Here is a 20577-nt window from a genome sequence, read left to right on the forward strand (position 1 = left end):
TACTCAGGATTTTGTCATCTTTGCCTTTACTCATATAAGGTCCTGCTGAAATCAATTCTGAATTACGTAAAGGTCCTCATCATCCAAGGCCAACCTACTCTGTTTTTTTCCCTTATTTGTCTGGTTAGACCCCTTTCTCAAGGCTCCATTGGCATGTAAGAACTGTGCTTGATTGACAGCTCCCTCCCTCTATTGTTGTGCAAATGAAACTGGGGCAACACCTGTAAGTCTGAAGTTTAATTAACCAGAATAACTGAAAACACCTGTGTAGGTGTGCCTTTAAAACTAGTTTTATTGTGTATTTTAGTGTGATTTTAACCACTAGAGTGTGCTAGTGTCATTGGAAACATTTCATTTGCCTTGTGATATTGTACAAGACTAATTCTTGAGGTAATTGTTGGTTTGTCTTGTGTGAGCTCAGTAAATTTGTTCAACTGTTAACTTGAATGTTCATCGAGCATCAGTATGTGGAAGTGAAACAAAACAGGATATAAAAATAGTCCTAATGCATCCCATGAGACCAGCATATAGCTGGAATTTCCTGGACAGCTGAACTCATTGAGATGAACACTGTTCATTACAGCCATAAATGCAGACACAAACTGGAGACAACCCAACCAGTAGTGTATGTAAACAGGATGGAAAGAATATTAGAAACCTTTCAAACGTAGTCCAGTACATCACCAGTATAAGGCCTTCAAACTACCACAAAGTTTCAACAAAACTGAACATAACTGTGTCACAACTGCAGTGTGATTGTGTTTTATTGCATTAGATTATACAGATGTGCTGAGTATATGTCCAACTATTCCAGTTATAACTTTAAATGCAAAATTCACTGCTGACGATGGTAAAGCACTACTGCTAAAATAGATTTATGAGGTATATGATACTCTTGAATACCATGGGGTACAATGGGATAAAGTCGTCTGCTATCACGTTCCTTTAGATACGCAGTTGAGTTTTCATAATGAACTGGAAAGTTTCAAGGAAAAGACTCATCTATATGAGCTATGAGTGACAGCTGTTTGGTAATTGGGGTTTATGATCAGATTAGAGTAAAGCCCAGGATGTGTGCGATAAAAGCTACAGAGAAACTGTAGGCTATTCTTTGACTTTCAGTCATATTCACTAATCCTGTAGGTTACTGCACTTTAAGTGTCTGACAGGGTAATGATGCACTTTGTGATATAAACATAGTGTCATATGAATATTATTGTTACACAGTATGCTCAGTGAACATTGTGTCACTTGGATGACCTCTCAGGGAGACCATCTTTTTACAGTAGATGAAAGGGTTTAATGCCCAGTTGTGCTCAAATTAAATCAATTAATAACATAAGAAGACATTTTCCTTGCCAGTGGTTGACTGAAATATGCTGATTCGCTTTACTGCTACAAGTAAGATGAGAGGATTGATATCACTCTCATGTCTGTATGATGAAAATGAAGCTACCGCCAACAGCCAGTTAGCTTAGCATAGCACAAAGACTGGAGACAGGGGGAAACAGCTAGCCTGGCCCCATCTAAATGCATACAAAATCCATATACCAGTGCCATTAAAGTCCACCAATTAACACATTTTAACTTGTTTGTTTAATCCACACCAAAAATAAAGGCATAAAAAATATTATCTTATGGTTTTTTGGTGGTTATGTGCCACCAAATGACACCAGTGACTCCAGAAACTCACTGCGTGTATGTGGCCAAGAAAAAGTTCCTGTAACCCTCTCATAAAACCACAATGAGTCATTTTTACACATGAAGTGTCACTTTTTTGGATGTATTAAACAAGCAAGATAAGCAAGCAAGATTGTGTTGACTAGTGAGCATTAGTGGTGCTCCAGGGCAGATTTTGTTGCATTAACACAGCCAGGCTAGCTATCTCCCCCTCCTGTGTCCAACCTTTATGCTAATTGCTAAGCCAATGTAGCTTCATACAGACATGAGAGTGGTATCCATCTTCTAATCTAACTCTCAGCAAAAAAACATATTTCTCAAAATGTCAAACTGTTCCTTTCAGTAAATATACAGTTAAAGTGCACTTGAATGAGGCCACAGAAATAAAGGTTTTGGAGTCAACTGAACACAATATCATTGCTGCTTTTCTGACAATTGGTGTCAATTTCTTGCTTTTCAGTTAATCGTAACAGTTCAAAGCAGTCATGTTGGTAAATGATTTAGTGGCTTGTGACATGTTCCCATTGTAAATTTTATCCCGTATTCATTAGACAGCATGTTGGACTTGCTTCATCTTGTATTAGTTCCCCGCAATGTTTAATGGTCACTGCCGTAACATTTTAGGTATGTTGTCATGCTGACTGCTGTGTCAGGTGGGATACAGTGATGGATGAGGGCCAAAAGGACGAATGTTCAAAACAACAGCCTCAGAAGTGTTCAGCGAAATGATATTTCTGCCATGGAAACTTATCAGGTGTTTGTGTGCTGTCAATTTCCAGAACAATGTCCAAACATCAGTGGCAGCCAAATGAAACATGCTGCCAAATAGCCTGTAACAAGCTTTATTTAAACAGGAATGTCCTTTCTATTCATAGTAACTTAAGTAAATTTATCTTTATTTGTCATAATATCTCGTTAGCTGCTATCACTAGCTAAACTACATTGGAATGCGCTAGCTAACGTTTGCCTGCTAGGTTAGCTAGCTAGCATGAGCTCAGCATCTATCATTGACGTAAGCTAAGTTAGATAGCTATATTAGCTTATAACATTGTCTTATATAATTTCAGATGCACTTTTAAACTATCTACAATCACCATCTGTCACAACTGGTGAGTGAGTGCAACATGTCAATTTTGACATTCCAGATGGTAAATAATCTAATGTAAATACTACATATAATGCTATATACAATCTAATCAATGAACTTGTTGCTATTTCCTCTGTATATCTATAGAAACACTTAATAAACATCTCAACAGTTGGCTACATCTTCTGATGATGAGAGCACAGCACTGACAATTGATTACAACTTGTCACTTTTCTCAGGTGTGTGAATACACGATTACAAGCATATGCACAACTTTAATTGTCACCTTGTTTAATTGCCACCTCACTGTACAGCTGTAATTGTCTACACACTCCACATTGTCTAAATCAGTCGATTCAAGTAAATTCCTTATAAAAGATTATATTATGACCTGTGTTCATGTGTGAAGCTTGTGTGGACATGAGGTGAGAATAAGTGTAATAAGTGTATTATATTCCCTGCAGAAGCACCAGATACAGCCTCCTCTGCCCAGCCTTTGGAGCTGCACACACCAGCTGCTGCTGAGACAGATGAGTGAGCCTGGAGTGAAGCTCGCCTAGGGCACTGAACGCGCTAGGGCCGGCCCTGACTTCCACGAATGAGAGTGAGACCGAGAGAGGCAGAAAGAGAGAGTGAAAACAGTAACTGGCATTTGTTTCACGTGAAGTAAGTAACAATAGCATAGCTAAAGTTAGCAACAGTCACAGCTGAGACTGCTGTGGTAAAAAGTCAAGATAAAAGCAGCTGGAGGTTAACAAGTGATGGCATACTGTACTGTGTAGGCCAACAAGATCTTCACATTTAGTTGAAAGAACTTTATTATATTGAATTAAATATAAGATTGTAAAACCACCACTTGACATATTTGGGGAAAAGTTGAACTATGAGGTGCTTTTGTACTCTGATATTGATTTAAAGTATGTACAGTCAGCTTTGTCATTTTCATAACTAGTCAACTGTGAGTAGGCTGTAACAGAAATGCAAATAAACAGGCAAACGTATGAATAAATGTATACACGAATGAAGCAGTATGAAAAAACAAATACTAAAAAATATATGTTCATTCATTCATAAATACTGTACATTTTAAATATTTCATACATTAATAAATTGGATTTAAGAAAGCCGATAAGGCGCATTAACAGATAAAAGAGTGACATGAAATTAAAAACAAAACTCAAACAGTTAAAAGACTTTTTACCTGTTTACCTGCATATCAGTCATCAATGCTCATTGGCAAAGACCTGCATCCATAAATGTGTTGCACTACTGGGAGTTGACTTCCACCCCCAACACTCTGCTCTCAGCTATATTTATCTCCACCCTCACCATACAAGGCTGTGACTGCTGCTTGGACACTCTGGCGAGGGCCAATATTATTTTTGTTGTGTAGACCGCAGCCCTGTAAGCACCTACCTGTAGGTTTTGCTGGGATATCAAGCTTTGTGTGTGTGGAGTTGCACCATCTTTTCCTTTAAAGCTTGGAGTCTGAGGCTTTTTGTTGGGGGTAAGTAGCTAGCTTTTCTGCAGGGATACGATGTGAGAGATGTCAGGTTGTTGTCTAAGCATGCTGAGAAAGTGCCTGATTGCCTGAATATTATGTCATGTCTTGCCAGCTGATGTTGCAGGTTTCATGATGGTAAAAAGTTGTTTTCTTCTTCAATCAAGGAAATATGATGCAGTTTTTGGCTATAATATTTTTAATATACTTAGACTGGCATCATTTGGATTACAAGATTTCTCTACAATATAATTTTCTTATGAGCACAGTTGATTTTTTCCATCTTGATAACTAGATTAACTATCCATGTTCAAGATCAAAGAACATGTTGAAGTAAATGAAAGCATGGCCAGCTTGCCAATGCAGTAGATTATTGATTCCTAAATGAGTTTTAAAAACTTTTATTCAATGAAAGGCATTATGAACCTACAGTGTATCATGATAACAGTCAATCTACCTGCTCTTGAACACTAACTTACCAGACAGACAAACACATAGGCAGGAAGAAACTTGGAAACTAAGACTTGGTACCGGGAGCGGCCTGCAGCATGTCTGGATCTATACCGTTCTACCAGAAGCACCATCTCCACTATGACCGTGGCTACCGTAGCAAGGAGACAGAGTCCACTTTGAGCCAGTACCAGTCCAGCAGCAGCAGATACTCTGCTAGCAGAAGCGCCTCCGCCACCAGCAGGAGCGCCTCTGCCACCAGCAGGAGCAGGGGGTAAGGGGGAGGAGGATGGAGGAGCATACCTTTATGAATCCACCTCTCTGTCACAGGAAAGCCCTGCTGTCCCCTTAACACCATCTCCTACCCCCCACCCAACCCCAACTGATCAAGTTCACCTCCATTTCCCTTGTTGGATCACTTCCCTATCGCAGCTTTGGGATCACTTTTCCTGCTCTGCTGCCTTATTGACAGTCCTCACCAAGTAACCATTCTCTCCCCGCCAAGTTGTCTTTTACTTTCATCAACCCTCACACACACCTGAGGATTATCGCTCTTTATACTGGTTGAAAACAGCTTTAAGTCCTGCATGTTGTTTCAATGAGTTGCGTGCATGTAGGCTAAAGAATGCCCTGCATGCATATATACAAACTCCTAACTTTAACACAACTATCCCTAAATAATTCAAGCGTTAATGTTGAACATTCTTTTGTTTTTTGCTCCTTTCATTTGTTGGATAAGCTGCTGTTATGTAATGGCAGAGTTATGGCACATAGACTGAAATAGAATATTGACCTGTGCATACCACGTTGGAGGGAAAGTGAGAAGTGACAGTGAAGTTTTTCTGTCTCATCGACTTGAAAACTGAACCCGTGTTATGGATTTAATGTGCATTGATTATTGCATTGTGGAAACTTGATTGCTTCTCATTATTTCCAATAGACGTGAGGAAAGATGTTGTTTATTAGTGGTCAGTTATGTTGCCCAGATTTATTGAAGGCATGGTCAGCTGTCTAGTGTTTCTAATAGATACTATACATGGATCAAATTTGATTAAGAGAGTTTTAAGTTACAAAGTACACAGGGAGCCATAGTTTCATGCATAAAAATGGTATCAATTAACATGGTTGTATAGCTGATTTCTCAAACTCTGTGATGACATGGATGATCGGACAGTCTGGTAGCTTTCTATATGGTTTGTCATCAATTTAGGTTCTCCGATATTTACAGAAGGGACTCTAATGAGCTTTTATATCCCAGGAATAACAAAACACCCACTTTCCTGTGATCCTATCTTTTACAGTGCCTGTCGAATCTTTAAATACACCGGTCCGGTGAGTGTGAACAGGTCATGGGGCTTAAGTTTTACTAACACTATCTGATCTGTGCCTTTACACTCTCTGGCTGGTGCTTTGCTCGGCAGCCCACTAGCCACTGGATCTGTGCTGAGGCGAGGAGAGGATGATTGTGATGATGATTTAACAGTCAGGGTGGTTACAATAATGCCGTTACTGCAAAGATGCGGCTGCATTTATGTTTTATGTATCATAACCTTTACTGGAAGTCTCTCATATTATAAATCATCTTAATACAAGTTTTTTCAACCCCCGATCCTGCAAAGTCAAGAGGATATTAATGTCAGAGACAAAGGACAGTGGCCCAGATAGATAGAGGAAAAATGAGGTCAGCTGCCCTGTCACCTCTCTTGCCCCTGCCTCCTTATCTGGGTCCTTGTTATCTCATACCGTGAACCCCCACCCCCAACCCTTCAGTGCTGCAGATAGCGTTGTCACAAACAAACCGTGTGGCGTCTGGCCTAAAAGCTACAATTGACATCCTGGAGGGAGATCTCACATTGAGCAAATATTTTCTTTTCTTTAAAGAGAGTCCATAGAAGAGGTAGATATAGTATGATTTAAGATTGTTGTATGTGGTGAATTAGGATTTGTAAGGCGTATGTGAGTTGTTTGGGCTATAATTTTGGGTGTACTCTCATATTTGTGACTCTGGTGTGTGCTACCGGTGTTACCATCATATTGCATTGCAGCAAAAGTGTTGTTTGGGACTTTTAATGATTGAATAGTTATTATTTCCAGTGGTATTCATATCATCTTCATCAACAGAATTCTTGTAGGGTCGCAAAAATGTTTACGACAAAACTAAACCGCTGCACTACTTTCCCATTGAACCCTAATCTACAGCTCATCTCCCCCCTGACCTCAGCTTTATCCCCATATCATGATGTTATGTTATCAGTTGCACTGTCTGGCTGGGTGCCAGGCTGATGGTATTCTGTATGTCTCAGACTTAAACTGTCTTCACACACTGGGCTGGATGAGAGCAGACTGAGCCCTGTAACCAAGAGAGCCAAGCCAACTTACTTGGCTTTGGATAAAGAGAACCAAATCATCGGCTATGTAGTGCCTATCTTCAGGGGCAGGTAATAAAATCTTTACCGTATAAATATAGAACTCCAAGAATGTTTTGCTTCATCTTGAAGTTATTTCAGTTTTAATGCTTTGCCTTACTCCCCAATTCCATCCCTGGCTCCGCTCCGCTGACTCCTAGTCAAGAGTTTGCTACAGGATTATCGGATACAGAGGAGAAAAGGGTGAGGGACACTGCTGCATACATGGCCCGCAGGGATCTGTTCGCCAGTGGTCTGGAGATGGAGAGGTCAGAACAGATCTCCAGGAAGGAGACCATGCGCGAGTCGGCCGAACGCATCTCTCTGAACAAAAGGGTCAGTGGGCCAATGCTAGCTACTTTAAGATCATACAGGAAGGCACAGTCTTTTATAACTATGTGGATAATTATTATTTCTGCATCACTAAATATCAATGACTGTTGTCTGCTGATTAGTGATACTACAAGTGTCTAGTTTAGACACTGGTGTTTGCTCTGATGTGTGCTTCACGACGTCACAGATTGGCATAACATCACTATAGAGCTTCTTCGTAACATCGAGTTTTTCTGACTAGTGACACCACAGTAGACATTGTCCTTCATGACGTCACATATTGACTTTCAGAAAAACCATCACATGGCATCACAGATCGGCTTTTCCTGTTTGTATACCATTCATGACATCACATATTGGTGCTTGTGGCATCACAGTAGGCATCATCATGAATGACATTTCTTATAGTTACATCACAGGGGACCGCTCTGCTTGATGACATCATAGATCGTTGTTTTTTCCCATTCTTGTTGACCTTCTCCTTCGATATCACAAACAGACTTTTTGGACTCGTGACATCACAGTAGACCATTTATTCTCCCTCATGACATTATAGATAGCTTTTTATGACTCGTGACATCACAATGAAAAACCTCCGTCTTTTAAACTTAATGTTAGGCTACAGAACACAAATATGTTATATGCATTCTGGTGTAACCGAGCATTATCAATTGGAGCAGTGCTTACGAATGCCAAGTGGTTGTGGCTAAGTGGTTGTTATTACTAACCCCTTACACAAGGGAGTTATTTATGTCCCTGGGTGATTATGTGAAGTAGTACCCGACCATTCATTGAGCATTATAAGAGCCACAAGTGACCCCCCCCCCCCACTGTTTTTATCTGTCTTCACTCTGCCAGATAGCCATACTACCGGGTGATAAATTCCTCAGGAGATCGTGTTTCTTGAGACACAGAGTCCCATGAGTGTTGTCATATTATGTGTTGAGTGGCTCAATGCACAACTAGAAGGGACCTTAACGCTCCTTGCTATTCATAGGACATGATAAACAACACACACTCACACTGATAACACGTGTTACATCGAGAGGTGCATACAGCTTGCATGTGTGAAACAAATAAAAGAGTATTTAGGGATCTTGCTCAACTTGTGTATGTTAAAGATCTGTTTTTGCCTCAAGCATGTATTGTGGATTTATGGGGAATGTTTTGCATTTATTTGTCGAGGGTTAAACAGTTTACGGTTGGCTATAGTACGAGTGTCCCTGCTAAATTATTGTTCCGTCTCTAGATCCATGAACACGGGGAACACTTCAAGCGTATGAACGAAGACAGCCTAATGCACGCCCCGAACTTTGTGATTAAACCTCGCTCCCACACCGTGTGGGAGAATCAGTGTGTGCGGCTGCATTGCACTGTCAGCGGCTGGCCTGACCCACGGGTCGTCTGGTAGGTTGCAGACACACATTGCCCATAACATAAACTCATGTCTGTCCTTTCTGTCCTCTCAACATCGTGCTGTTTCCTTTGAGCGCCATCTAGCTTCCATGGCTTTATTTCTCCCCTTGTGATTCTGTTTCATCCTTGTCAAGTTCTTTCTGCTTCCTTTCGTCTGTCTTTCATGTTCTCTGCCTCCCACCACAAGGTACAAAAACAATGTGACAATTGACCCACTTGCCCACCCTGGCAAGTTTAAACTTCAGAGCAGTTACAACGTGCACTCACTGGAGATTAACAGGTAGGTGTAGCTTCTCCTATTCACAGTACTCAAAATAAAGTATTCTCAAAAAACCACTGCCATCTTGTGCCATAGTTTAACATCAATATAATATCACTTCTTCATTGTCTTTCAATAGAACTGTTGAACCATTTGCACACAATTTAGCTTGCATAGACTTCTTTAACTTGTCACTCCTCTGTCAGTCCTTTCCTTTCCAACCAGCTTTAACCTGAAAAATTGCAGTTCTCAGGCACTGTCACTTGAGTTGAACTCAGGCAATACGATTATTTACCTCAAGAAAATAAGAAAAGCATGGGCAATGTAGTGTCCATGATGCCATCCATGATAAGTTTCTGTTGGGACAATTTAAAGGTTAAATTTAACTGGAGCCAAAAAATCAAAATTTTGGAGAAAGAAGGAAGCCTGGGAGGAGATGAGGTGGGATGAGCATGCAGCAACCACCACAGCTAGCTCTGATAGGTTGAGACAACTGTCAGTTAAGCAAATACACCCCAGAACATACTTCTATTTAAGGTACTGTCACATTAAATTTCTGTTCAACAGAAATGTTCCCACTCTCAGCCCTAAAAAAAGGCGCTGATGTTGGAAATAAAGAAATACTGATCATAAACTATAAACAGTGTATGAGATCTATGCCACTGTTTGTAGTCTGGTAGGGTGATAATGAACTGAAATGGTGATGTAATACACTAGAATAAAAACTTTACCATTTCCAAACAAACTACAGCAGTGTTTCTATCAGCTTAGCACATCCGCTCTGTCAAAGCTGAAAAAAAGGTGAACTCTGACCTGCAAATCTGCCAAATCCAGCTGGAGCTGGCACCACAACAGGAAACGCATGCTTGAATCTGTCTGTCCTCCAGGCTTCAATAGAAACAATGTGACCATATCTTTATGCCTTAGTCCTTAGTGGGACAATAATTCTGAAAATCAAAATGAATTAGGTATTGAGATACTAACATAGGAAAAAAAGAGACAGCATCTACCCACATTAGCATCAGCTTTCAGCCATGATTGCAACCAAGTAGAGAACATATGTTTGTTGAACCAAAACTGTTGTCTTTATGTGTGATTTGTTGAAATTTCCCTTGGTCCCTGCCTGACTTGCTCAAACAGACTGACACTAGAGGCCTCTGAGCTGGACAAAGACCAAAATCATTTCCCAGGCTGCCGCACATAACTAAGAGCATGTCTACAGATAGTCTAGATCACATTTGAACTAGGGTACAAAATTAGCACCAGCCACCAGCCAAATGCTGGTAAAATATGCAAGTGGCTGGTAGATTTGTTTCACTTACCAGCCAAAAAGACAATGGTAACCTATATATCCACTTGGCCGGTGGACAAAAAAGGTAATTTTGCACCCTTTCAACAAGCCATTTTTGACTATTTCAACAAGCAAGAGATAACAAACACTGCTATCTTGAATTTTGTTCACATTACAGTACAATACGCCTGTTAACTGTTGGTTTCCATAATGCATTTCTCACAACAGATGCTTTCATGTACAGAGGCCCACAGCACTTGGTTCAAATGACATCACCAGTGGAGTCTATTTATTGCCTGAGTATTCCTGGCCAGGAGTTAAGGAACGCTTTACAGTTGAGGCTCACATAGTTGGTATTATTTACATGGTTGAGAGGGCTGAGGTTGAGGTGGGGGAAGGGCACTGTACATATGAATCCTGAAGAGATAGAATGTGTGTATCATGGACATTGATCATCTGACGTTCTCCTTTTTCAGATGTGATTTCGATGACACGGCGCAGTATCGCGTCTCTGCTATGAACTCCAAGGGAGAGCTGTCTGCATTTGCCTCCGTCGTCGTGAAGAGTAGGTTTCACCAAGTCTCGACGCCACACCACAAACCCAGTGCTCACATACAAATCCTCCACAAGCTCTCCCAACTGTTTTCTCATGACCACATGTTCATTTAAAGTCACAAAACAAAGCCTGTTATGTTGAGATTATCTTCTCCAGCTCACCAGTGTGTCAAGTGTCAAAATGCCTTTAAAGGTTTCAGAGATAGATACAGTTATTACAGACTATTTTATGGCATAACGTCACTGTCTTTTGTTTGTGTGCAATGCTCCTGTAAAGTTGTATATAATGTCTCATTTGATTTTTATATTTTGTCAGTATAATGCTGCATATATAGTTTGTCATTATTCTATTATATATAATATTTTATGCTTTATTAATATGTATTTATAGCAAATGCTGCTATTCTTCACAGGGTTCAAAGGGGAAATTGATGAGTCCCTGCCAGCCCCTCGACGTAAGTGTGAATTTATTATATGCTTGCATTTATTTTTCATTATATCCTGCATTGTGTATTTAAAGCTGCATTAATCAGATGGCTGACAAACACCCTACTCGTGTTAAAATTGTTATGGCTAACTTGTTAGCAAACAGTTGCTTGTGTATCCAGCGGACACAGAGCATCATTTAATTTAGTTTTTTTCTGGTCATCCTCTGAATGTTCAACATTTCTTCTTTTTTTTACCATGATTTGGTCTCCACCAAACCGCTAACTTTGTCGCTAAACAGCTAACCGCTAACTTTGTCTGCTGGCTAGGTACTGTACCATAATGGGGTTAGCTGAGCTTGTTTGCTTGAGACAGCTACTGTATCTGCTTCTGCTGGAAATTTGGTGTTGAGACTGAACCAATAACATTACATGCACCATAAAGTTTAAAACAATTAGCTAAAAGATGCTTAAAAGAATAGAGCTGCAGAGTTTCAATATAAAAATAATTCTCAGTGGGTTTGTCACTTACATTACATGCAGTCATTTGATTCAGTTGCAAAATAAAAATACTGATTGATGCAGCTTTAATTTTATCATCATGTATGTATTTATTTGTCAAAATTAATTCTACATCATTAACATTATCTATGCTGTGTTGTGCATTGACCTTGGGTGGGGTGGGGGCTGGGAAGACAGTGGGTGCTACTGCGCTGACGACTTTTTTGTTTCCTTGATGCTGCGGCGGCAATGCAGGGGACGTTATTGAAGGTAACAGGGTCGCAGAGATCTGGTTTGAGAGAGTTTTGGTGTATCCACTGACTATGTGTCCATGCATGATCACTCTTGTCTGTTCAGAAATGTAGAATTCACAGTTTTTCTCCTGGTTACTCTGGAAAAATCTCTAGATTTTTCAGCATTGTTAGGTTGAATACCAGCACTCTGTGTGCATAAACAATGTTGCATTAGTATACAACCTTGTAAAGGTATGTTGTCATGTAGTTTAGGAAGTTTACAAGGACTCTGCCAGATTTTCATGATCAACTGAGACATTTTTGAGATGAAAATGTTCTCAAAATGCATTTGTGTTATATGAGAATACATACATTACCACTTGATAGTGTCTAACATAATTAATAGTGCTTTGGAAGTAGTACAAGTAGCACATTTTTACAAAGTATTTTTTAATTTTACTTCAGAGATTATTATATAATCCCGGCTATATGTTGATATTTCATATGTGTACATGATTAACAACACAATAAAGATCCTAATCACACTTTCACATCAAATTTAAACTAATTAAGCAGTTGAAATCAATGAATCTTGTTTTGTTTATCTTACTTCAACTGGGTTTTCATGTGTCTGTTGTGCTTCACTGTTGTGCATGATATCAAGTTGTCAGAATTGTTTTTTTGAGCACTGTAAAGTACTTTCAGTGTCACTCTTTTGGTTTGTTTCTGTTGTTCATCTTCACATGTGATACATCTGATCCACCTCCTCTGTCTGACTGCAAAGTTTTGATCTAGCATACTGTTCATGTTTCTTTTCTGGGTTTTTCTGTGGATATGAGTATTGATTGTGATCATGCTATGTCTCCATTTTTTCCAGTCCAGTGTGTCATTTTCCCACTCGATATGTCGTCGTCCCACTTGTCTGAATTTGCAAAATTAATTGCTGTGCGATTGCAAACTGACTCTGCTATCTCATGTTTTGTCTGTAGACGGCCCAGTGTCTGAGTATGGCATCACCTTCAAGACTCACATTGTTGATACGTTCGGCGTATCATTTGGAAGAGAGGGTGAGACCATGAGTCTTGGATGTACGGTCATCATCTACCCTCACCTGCACCGCTACCAGCCAGAGGTCCAGTGGTACAGAGACCGTAAGTAGATTGTTTGTCTCTTGTCTCCAACAGGACGATCAGTGTGGGGTCTTTTGCTTTTACTTAATTCACTTGAAAGGCAAACTGTTTTTGAGACAATGGGGGTGTCAAATCTACCATTTATCTAATCTGTAAAAAACTATACTTATATAATATTGTTTGGGATTATTTCAGCTCTAAAAAGTATGTACTTCATGAAATCTGCACAGTTATTATGTCTAAATTAAGATTTTATGGTTGCATATTTTCTTTTTATAAAAAAGGATTATATCAATGATTACCACTACTACCTTCTTTCTTTTTCCAGATGTTCTGCTAACTGAATCTAAATGGAGCCACATGCACTGGAGTGGAGACCGAGCCACACTGACGCTCACACACCTGAACAAAGAGGACGAGGGGCTCTACACCCTGCGTGTTACCACCAAGTCTGGATATGAAACCTACTCCGCCTACGTCTTTGTCAGAGGTGGGTTCACCTTCCCTAAAAGTTCTCTTGTCATTACAAAGTGCTGCAATATCTAATTTGTGTGGTTACAGTTTTTACATTTTATTACCACAATATTTAATTCCTATTTATTTCTCTTTTTTGCATAATTTAGCTTTCATAAATTAGGAGCAACTCACCATAAATATGCCTCAACTCAACTTATATATGTTAACATATCTAAGACAACTACCTGCAGACGTTTTCGCTGCAAGCTAAATTTGGCCCTGATTCCTCCAGCTTTGTTTTTGTTAAGTATGCCAAAGGTCAAAGACACAGCAGCGTGTCCTCTGGCACCTTATGACAATGCCACATTTAATAGTCAAGTGTTTAGTAGTCAAAGTTTTTGAATATGAGTGAGAGGTTTTAAATAGGGTATCTCTAATAGAGACGCTGTCGAGTGACAACTCCCCGGCATCCGTTTGAATACCATGGAAAAAATGGTCAGTGAAGCTTATCTTTGATACCTTGAGAGACAATCTGACCTTTCCAGCCTCGGCTTCTCCAGATGAACCACGTTGAGAATGAACATGCTAGAAAATAGACCCTGTTGTTCCACTGCTACAACTCAGGGACGCTCAGTAAAGAAGACGCCAGGTACAGCCAGCGTCTCCATAACAAAACGCTATATGAGCTGGGCTGAAGCCGGGCTATTCTCAGAGAGCTCAGCTATGGAATGGCTGGCTGTGAATACAGAAGATATATCTGCTTCAAGGAGAAACAATAGGCTGCCCAGTGTCCTTCCTGATCTTTCTAGCTAGCATTATGAGCCGACAAACTCTCCGATTCAACTTAAAAAAAAAAAAAAAGGTGTAATTTAGTTAATAAGTTTGAATGTAAGTGAGATACTGCCTTTACGGTTGTAAATACAGGCTTCATATAGACACATCCTGTTTATATCCATTACTTTAGGGGAGCCTTTGCTAGGTGCCTTCGCTTTATCCACAGACTGAGCTATGTTTCTTTAAGGGTCACCTCTCTTATCCCCTTTCACTCTGGGGAGGGCTACTGCTAATTCTGTCCTCACGCCGCCGATTGCTGCGGGCTTGTGTTTGACTTGAGGTACCAGCGACATTCCTGGCATCGAGCCCTGCAGCTACACAGTTCACCAAGGGGCACAGCTCGCTTTAAAACAACCAGCTAGAATCAAACTGTTTTAGGTAAAACTTAGGTAAATAAATATGAAAAAAACCCCAGTGGAGCACAGTTTATCTGTTTGTAAGACAGACAGAACAGAGTAAGTATATTGACCAAACTGATGGTTTCTTTACTGTATGTGTTAGATTCTGATGCTGACGTGGAAGGAGCTCCAGGTGCCCCTCTGGACGTGTGCTGTCTGGATGCCAACAAAGATTACATTATTGTCAGCTGGAAGCAGCCAGCTGTGGATGGCGGAGAGTCCATCCTGGGTTACTTTGTGGACAGGTCAGTCATCATGTTACTGCCTGTTACTCCTTCTAAACATTTGACATATGTATCTCAGCAGAGGTCATCTTGATAGAACCTGTCCAAGAGTGGAGGGAGTAGGAGAATCACAGATTTATAGTTATAGTCTGCGACATTTTGCTTTTCTCTCCTAAGTTTTTTACTGAAGTGATTTAATCTATATGCTCACTTCATAAAGAATTGATATTTGCTAGATTTTCCTGCAAGAAAAATGTTTTTGTCGTTTGTTAAAAAAGCGTAAACATAAACTGGATAAAGGAAAAAGGAAAGATGAAGGAAAAAGACAATACGGTATTGGGGACACCTTGGTTGACAAGTGATTGACAAAAATCAAGTGGTATGAAAAAACAGCTATACTTCAATTCAATTCAATTCAATTTCATAGAGCAGGTCTAGACCGTACTCAAGCCTCTGCCCCATTTGGCTGCACTTCTTACACATATTATTGCCCCACAGTGGCAATAATTTTAAAATAAATCAATAAAAACCTAACTATATTGTCATATGTGTACAGATGTGAGGTTGGAACCAACCACTGGTGCCAGTGCAATGACACTCCAATCAAGTTTGCCCGTTTCCCCGTCACTGGCTTGGTTGAAGGTCGTTCTTACATCTTCCGTGTGCGTGCGGTCAACAAGAGCGGCATGAGCCATCCGTCCCGCGTGTCTGAGCCGGTGGCTGCCATGGACCCTGCCGACCGCGCCCGCATGAGAGGTACCACACCCTGAGCTTCTGACTTTATCCTATGCCTCGCCACAAACACCTTACCAGACTCCTGTCCATATTTAAAAAGCTTAATGAACTTAGTGAAGTAAAGTAGTAGAACAGTAGTATTAAAAGTGGGTTAACATGAGGGTTAAGGTACTGTATTTGTTGACAACAGCTCCATAAAACAGTGATGAAACTGTCGTTTCTTTACAGTTTTATTTAGTCTGTTTAATTGTTCAGTAATGTTGTTTAACATACATATTTTTCCTCTTACTGAGTAGGTTTGGTGGGTGTTTTTGACATTAAAATGGATCAATTAGAAATTGTTAATATTGGAACAAAATATAGAAATGTTAATACTTACACATAATAAAAAGAATACCACTCATCATCTCCTTGCTGTCAGGTACCTCTGCTCCCTGGACCGGACAGATCATTGTGACAGAGGAGGAGCCTGCAGGTAGGAACTCCCAGAAACCCAGAAGCCCATTTTACTGTTGCTCAGCTGCTGTGTTAAGGTACTTAATCCTTAATCTTTCCACCATCAGAGGGCATTGTTCCCGGAAGACCTCGTGAGCTGCAGGTTACAGAGGCAACCAAGAACTATGTGGTGCTGAGCTGGAAACCACCTGGAGAGAAAGGCCTTGAGGGTGTCATGTACTACGTGGAAAAGGTAAATTTCATCTCCTTCACATCATATTTTTACATGTTACCTATTAAAGGAAAAATCCACCCTAAAACACCTTTTGCTGCAGTTGAATTTGTAACACGTCGTTTTGGTTTGGATGACTATTTGACCCTTTTTTTCTTTGTTTTTGTCAGTGTGTGTCTGGCTCAGACAGCTGGCAGAGGGTGAACACAGAGATCCCAGTCAGATCTCCTCGCTTTGCATTGTTTGATCTCGCCGAGGGAAAATCCTACAACTTCCGTGTCCGCTGCTGCAACTCCGCTGGCGTCGGCGAGCCCTCTGACCCAACTGAGGCCACCACAGTTGGTGACAAGCTTGGTCAGAAAACACACACACACACACACACAATCACACACATACTGTGCAGCAATATTACAGTTAATGACCCAAAAAATGTAAAATGTTCTGGTCCACAGATATCCCCTCTGCCCCAAGCAAAGTTGTTCCAACAAGAAACACAGACACATCAGTCGTTGTGTCTTGGGAAGCGTCCCATGACGCTAAAGAGTTGGTGGGATATTACATTGAGGCCAGTCTTGTGGGCAGCAATGTCTGGGAGCCGTGCAACAACAAACCCGTGAATGCTACCAGGTAGAATTACCCCTCATTTTATTCACTGAGGATTATATTGGCCCAAATACTGTCATATGTTAAAATTCTGCCCCCTTCTCGTAGGTTTATTTGCCACGGTCTGATGACAGAAGAGACGTACGTGTTGAGGGTGAGGGCCGTGAACGCCGCAGGGCTCAGCCAGTTCTCTGAAGAGTCTGAGCCTGTGAAGGTGAAGGCTGCAATTGGTGAGTAAAATGGAGGGTTCATGTCTGAATACAAAGAGTTTATGTAGAAGTTAGAGGATGCTCAGAATCATAGTTCATCCTGTTGTTTAAAGTCAGATTTATGGCTTAAAGTGAAAAATCGCCCTGAAGAAATCTCTTTAATAATGTTTTAAAAACAGCTGTTGGTGTTGTAGCGGCATTTCTGAGTCCATTTTGTTGTATATTTGTTAAACTTCCATGGATTAACACAGATACTATTATGTTGAGATATGCTATATATTACATTTTGCAGAACTATTTAAGTTTTCCATTGTGTTAAAAGTGATATCAGTCTAAAATAACAGCAACAATTTTACAGTAAGTTTTAATAATCATCATTCAGATGCAACGGATATCACTTTCTTCACTGTAGCGTTTTCAGTAGATCGTGCAGAATGCAGTGCAGGCAGAACAAAATTATTATTTTAATGAATGGACAGCTTTTCCAAATAATGACACACCCATTTTACTGTAACTTACGTCTGAAGTAGAAATGGGTGAGGTAGTTTTTAATTAAAAACATGAAATTTAAACACAAATTGACTTGTGGAATGCACTGAACAGCACTATTCAGTGCTATTTAGTGCTGGCCCTCAGGGTGGGATTTTCTTGGCTTAGTTTTTTTAAATGTTATACAGGAATTGCCATTTTTCCTGATATGTTAACATTATGTTATGGATTACGTCTGTTCTCTTGAGACATGTCTTCAGCTCTTTATATCACCAGCATCTGCACTCCCACACTTTCTCCACCATGGTTCCACTCCGTCACCCTGTCACGTTATTCCACACTGTCGTGTGCTCCACCTACCCACCACCCTGTCCAGCCACACCTATCCCCTCCCACTCCTTCCCTCTCCTCCTCCCTGCACAGCCTATCAGGGTCAGGACTTGTAGACTTCCTCTAATTTGGGTCAGTGCGATCCAATTCAGTGGTCGTTACAAACCAGCCCAGTATCACACACCACCACCACAACCACAACCACAACCACCACCTCTCATTTCCCTCACCTATCCTGGGCACGAGACGTGTCGGCAACCCCACATGGTGCTAAAGGTACCACCACACAGACCTCTCCCACCCCACCGGTACCCTTAAACTGCACTGAGTCTCTCAACTTCTGTCTTGGCAACTAACCTCGCAGTAGTATTGTTCTGTTTGAAATGACTACACTATCCAAGGAGGGTTACACTCATTCACTACACTCATTTTGTCCTTAATAATCTTATCATTTTTTGAAATCTGAGTTACACACAGACTAAGGACACATAATGCACATACTAGGGCTGAAATCCATATCATGATATTGATTGGAGCATTTCATTCAATATTGATTTATATCATTATATTGGAAATGTATACAAAAAAACACACAAAAAGGTCAATGTAACATTTAAAGGAACAGTATGACAATTTGAGAAATATGCTTTATTGCCCAGAATTAGATGAGAAGATTAAATGAAGTTACAGCTAGCAGCTGGTTAGCTTAGCTTAGCATAAATACTGCAAACAGCCCAAAGGTTAAAAATATATATATCTACCAGTGCCTCTAAAGCTCACTAATCAACACATTATATCTTTTTTGTTTAATTCATACAAAAACCTAAGTCTAAAAAAATTTGTGGTTAATCAGAGAGTTATGTGTGAGACTATTTCGTGGCCAGGCGCAGTAACTTCCTGCAGTCTTGTTGTCACCGTTAGATTGACAGGCTTCCAGTTACGCTATGCTATGCTAAACTATGATAATAGCTCCTAGCTGTATGCTTTTATATTTACCAAACAGATATAAGAGTGGTATCAATCTTCCCATATAACAATGACAAGAAAGCGAATAAGCGTATTCCCCGAAATGTCAAGCTGTTATCATTACATTAGAAAACACTTTTCAAAGACGTAAAGAAAAGTACAACTAATTTAGTTCAGACTAACATGTACTATACAGACAGACCGATACTGCTGCTATCATTTGTCAGAAATGCTCTTTATGATCTTATCTGTTCTTGTTCCCTGAAACCACTCTGCATTATTACTAACTCACAGCTTTGTGCTGAGCAGCATGCTCTCCTTATGAAACACACTTAGTAAAAATGCCAATCTATTTTTTTTTATAGTCACATATTAGCAGGAAACACATTAACTTCTATTATGTTGAATTACAAAGAACAGAATATTTTGATAAATGTCTCGGATATCCATGCTGAGCACATTGCTACATTATTGTTACATTTATAATGAACTTTATTTCACATAACACCTTTTGTACAGCAGCTAAAGCTCAAAAGGCTTTATATTAAGACAAAACAGAAAAAAACAGAACACAAAAACTGAATTTTATGATATGATATGAATTAGATCACAAGGTAATGATATTAACACATCAATTATTTCATCTTTTGAGTTGAAATCTTAGAGGTAATGAAATCTGTTGGCATCATTACTAAAGCACGGTGTTCTTTTCATGAAGGCTTGGTGCAAAGCCTGCACACCCACACTCACTCACTGGATGTTCTCTGTCACACGCCTGCATGCTTTCATAATCCCAAATGATGCCTGCTCGCCTCCTCACATGGATGTCACTTGTTGGTCATCTTGTCTTCATTTTTCACACCCAGTCAGATGAAGACATTTTACTGAATTTTAAAGGCTGATGACCTGAATATTTGTTTCTGTCTTTCTGTTTCTGCTTGTCTTCTCTTTGCGATTGAGATCAGAGACTTGTGAATGTATGTTTTGCCTGTTTTAAAAAGCCTCTTTTGCTTTTCTCTGCTAACTCCTGTAGGGGGCGGCATCCCTCATGGTGTGTTGCCGGAGATGGGGCCGGGGGGTAACGTGGGCCAACTAACTGAGCACAGGCCACGCTGGACGGGCAAGCATGAAACTGTCCAGTCCCCTCCTGACACAATGCAAAAGCGCAAAGCTCAGGCTGACACTGAAGCCAGGCAGGGGGCCAGGGCTACTAGCTCGGGCCTCGCAGACCCCACGGAGAGTAAAAACAAGGGGGGGAAGAGAGGCGGTGTGTCCTGGGCCCCTAACCTGGCAAAAGACCTGTCTGTGTCAGGCTCAGTTTCTGACTCACTTACTGACATAGTCACAGCTGCACACTTAGACCCCGTCAGTGCTGAGGTTCAGGATCAGGCTGTAAAGAC

The 20577-nt window shown here is 40.4% G+C and overlaps 1 protein-coding gene across 6 annotated transcripts in view; it reads left to right on the plus strand.

Annotated features, from left to right (window-relative positions):
• The first annotated feature begins 4084 nt into the window (after positions 1–4084).
• Positions 4085–20577, plus strand: part of myom1b (myomesin 1b) — a 31294-nt gene continuing 14801 nt past the window's right edge. For 2 of the 6 annotated variants that reach the window (XM_044339471.1, XM_044339474.1), the window contains exons 1-17: positions 4085–4274; positions 4751–4992; positions 7022–7156; positions 7285–7459; positions 8706–8863; positions 9060–9152; positions 10899–10987; positions 11391–11432; positions 13126–13287; positions 13595–13756; positions 15058–15199; positions 15735–15934; positions 16335–16388; positions 16477–16601; positions 16751–16934; positions 17033–17207; positions 17292–17413. In XM_044339471.1, coding sequence (XP_044195406.1) covers positions 4817–4992; positions 7022–7156; positions 7285–7459; positions 8706–8863; positions 9060–9152; positions 10899–10987; positions 11391–11432; positions 13126–13287; positions 13595–13756; positions 15058–15199; positions 15735–15934; positions 16335–16388; positions 16477–16601; positions 16751–16934; positions 17033–17207; positions 17292–17413 — 2194 coding nt within the window. In that variant the 5' untranslated portion in view covers positions 4085–4274; positions 4751–4816. Of the gene's footprint in view, positions 4275–4750; positions 4993–7021; positions 7157–7284; positions 7460–8705; positions 8864–9059; positions 9153–10898; positions 10988–11390; positions 11433–13125; positions 13288–13594; positions 13757–15057; positions 15200–15734; positions 15935–16334; positions 16389–16476; positions 16602–16750; positions 16935–17032; positions 17208–17291; positions 17414–20210; positions 20229–20577 lie in introns of all 6 variants that reach the window. The other 4 variants (XM_044339470.1, XM_044339472.1, XM_044339473.1 and 1 more) reach the window with 4 other exon arrangements.

Source organism: Thunnus albacares, chromosome 21 (genome assembly GCF_914725855.1).
Source record: "Thunnus albacares chromosome 21, fThuAlb1.1, whole genome shotgun sequence".
Taxonomy (NCBI): domain Eukaryota; kingdom Metazoa; phylum Chordata; class Actinopteri; order Scombriformes; family Scombridae; genus Thunnus; species Thunnus albacares.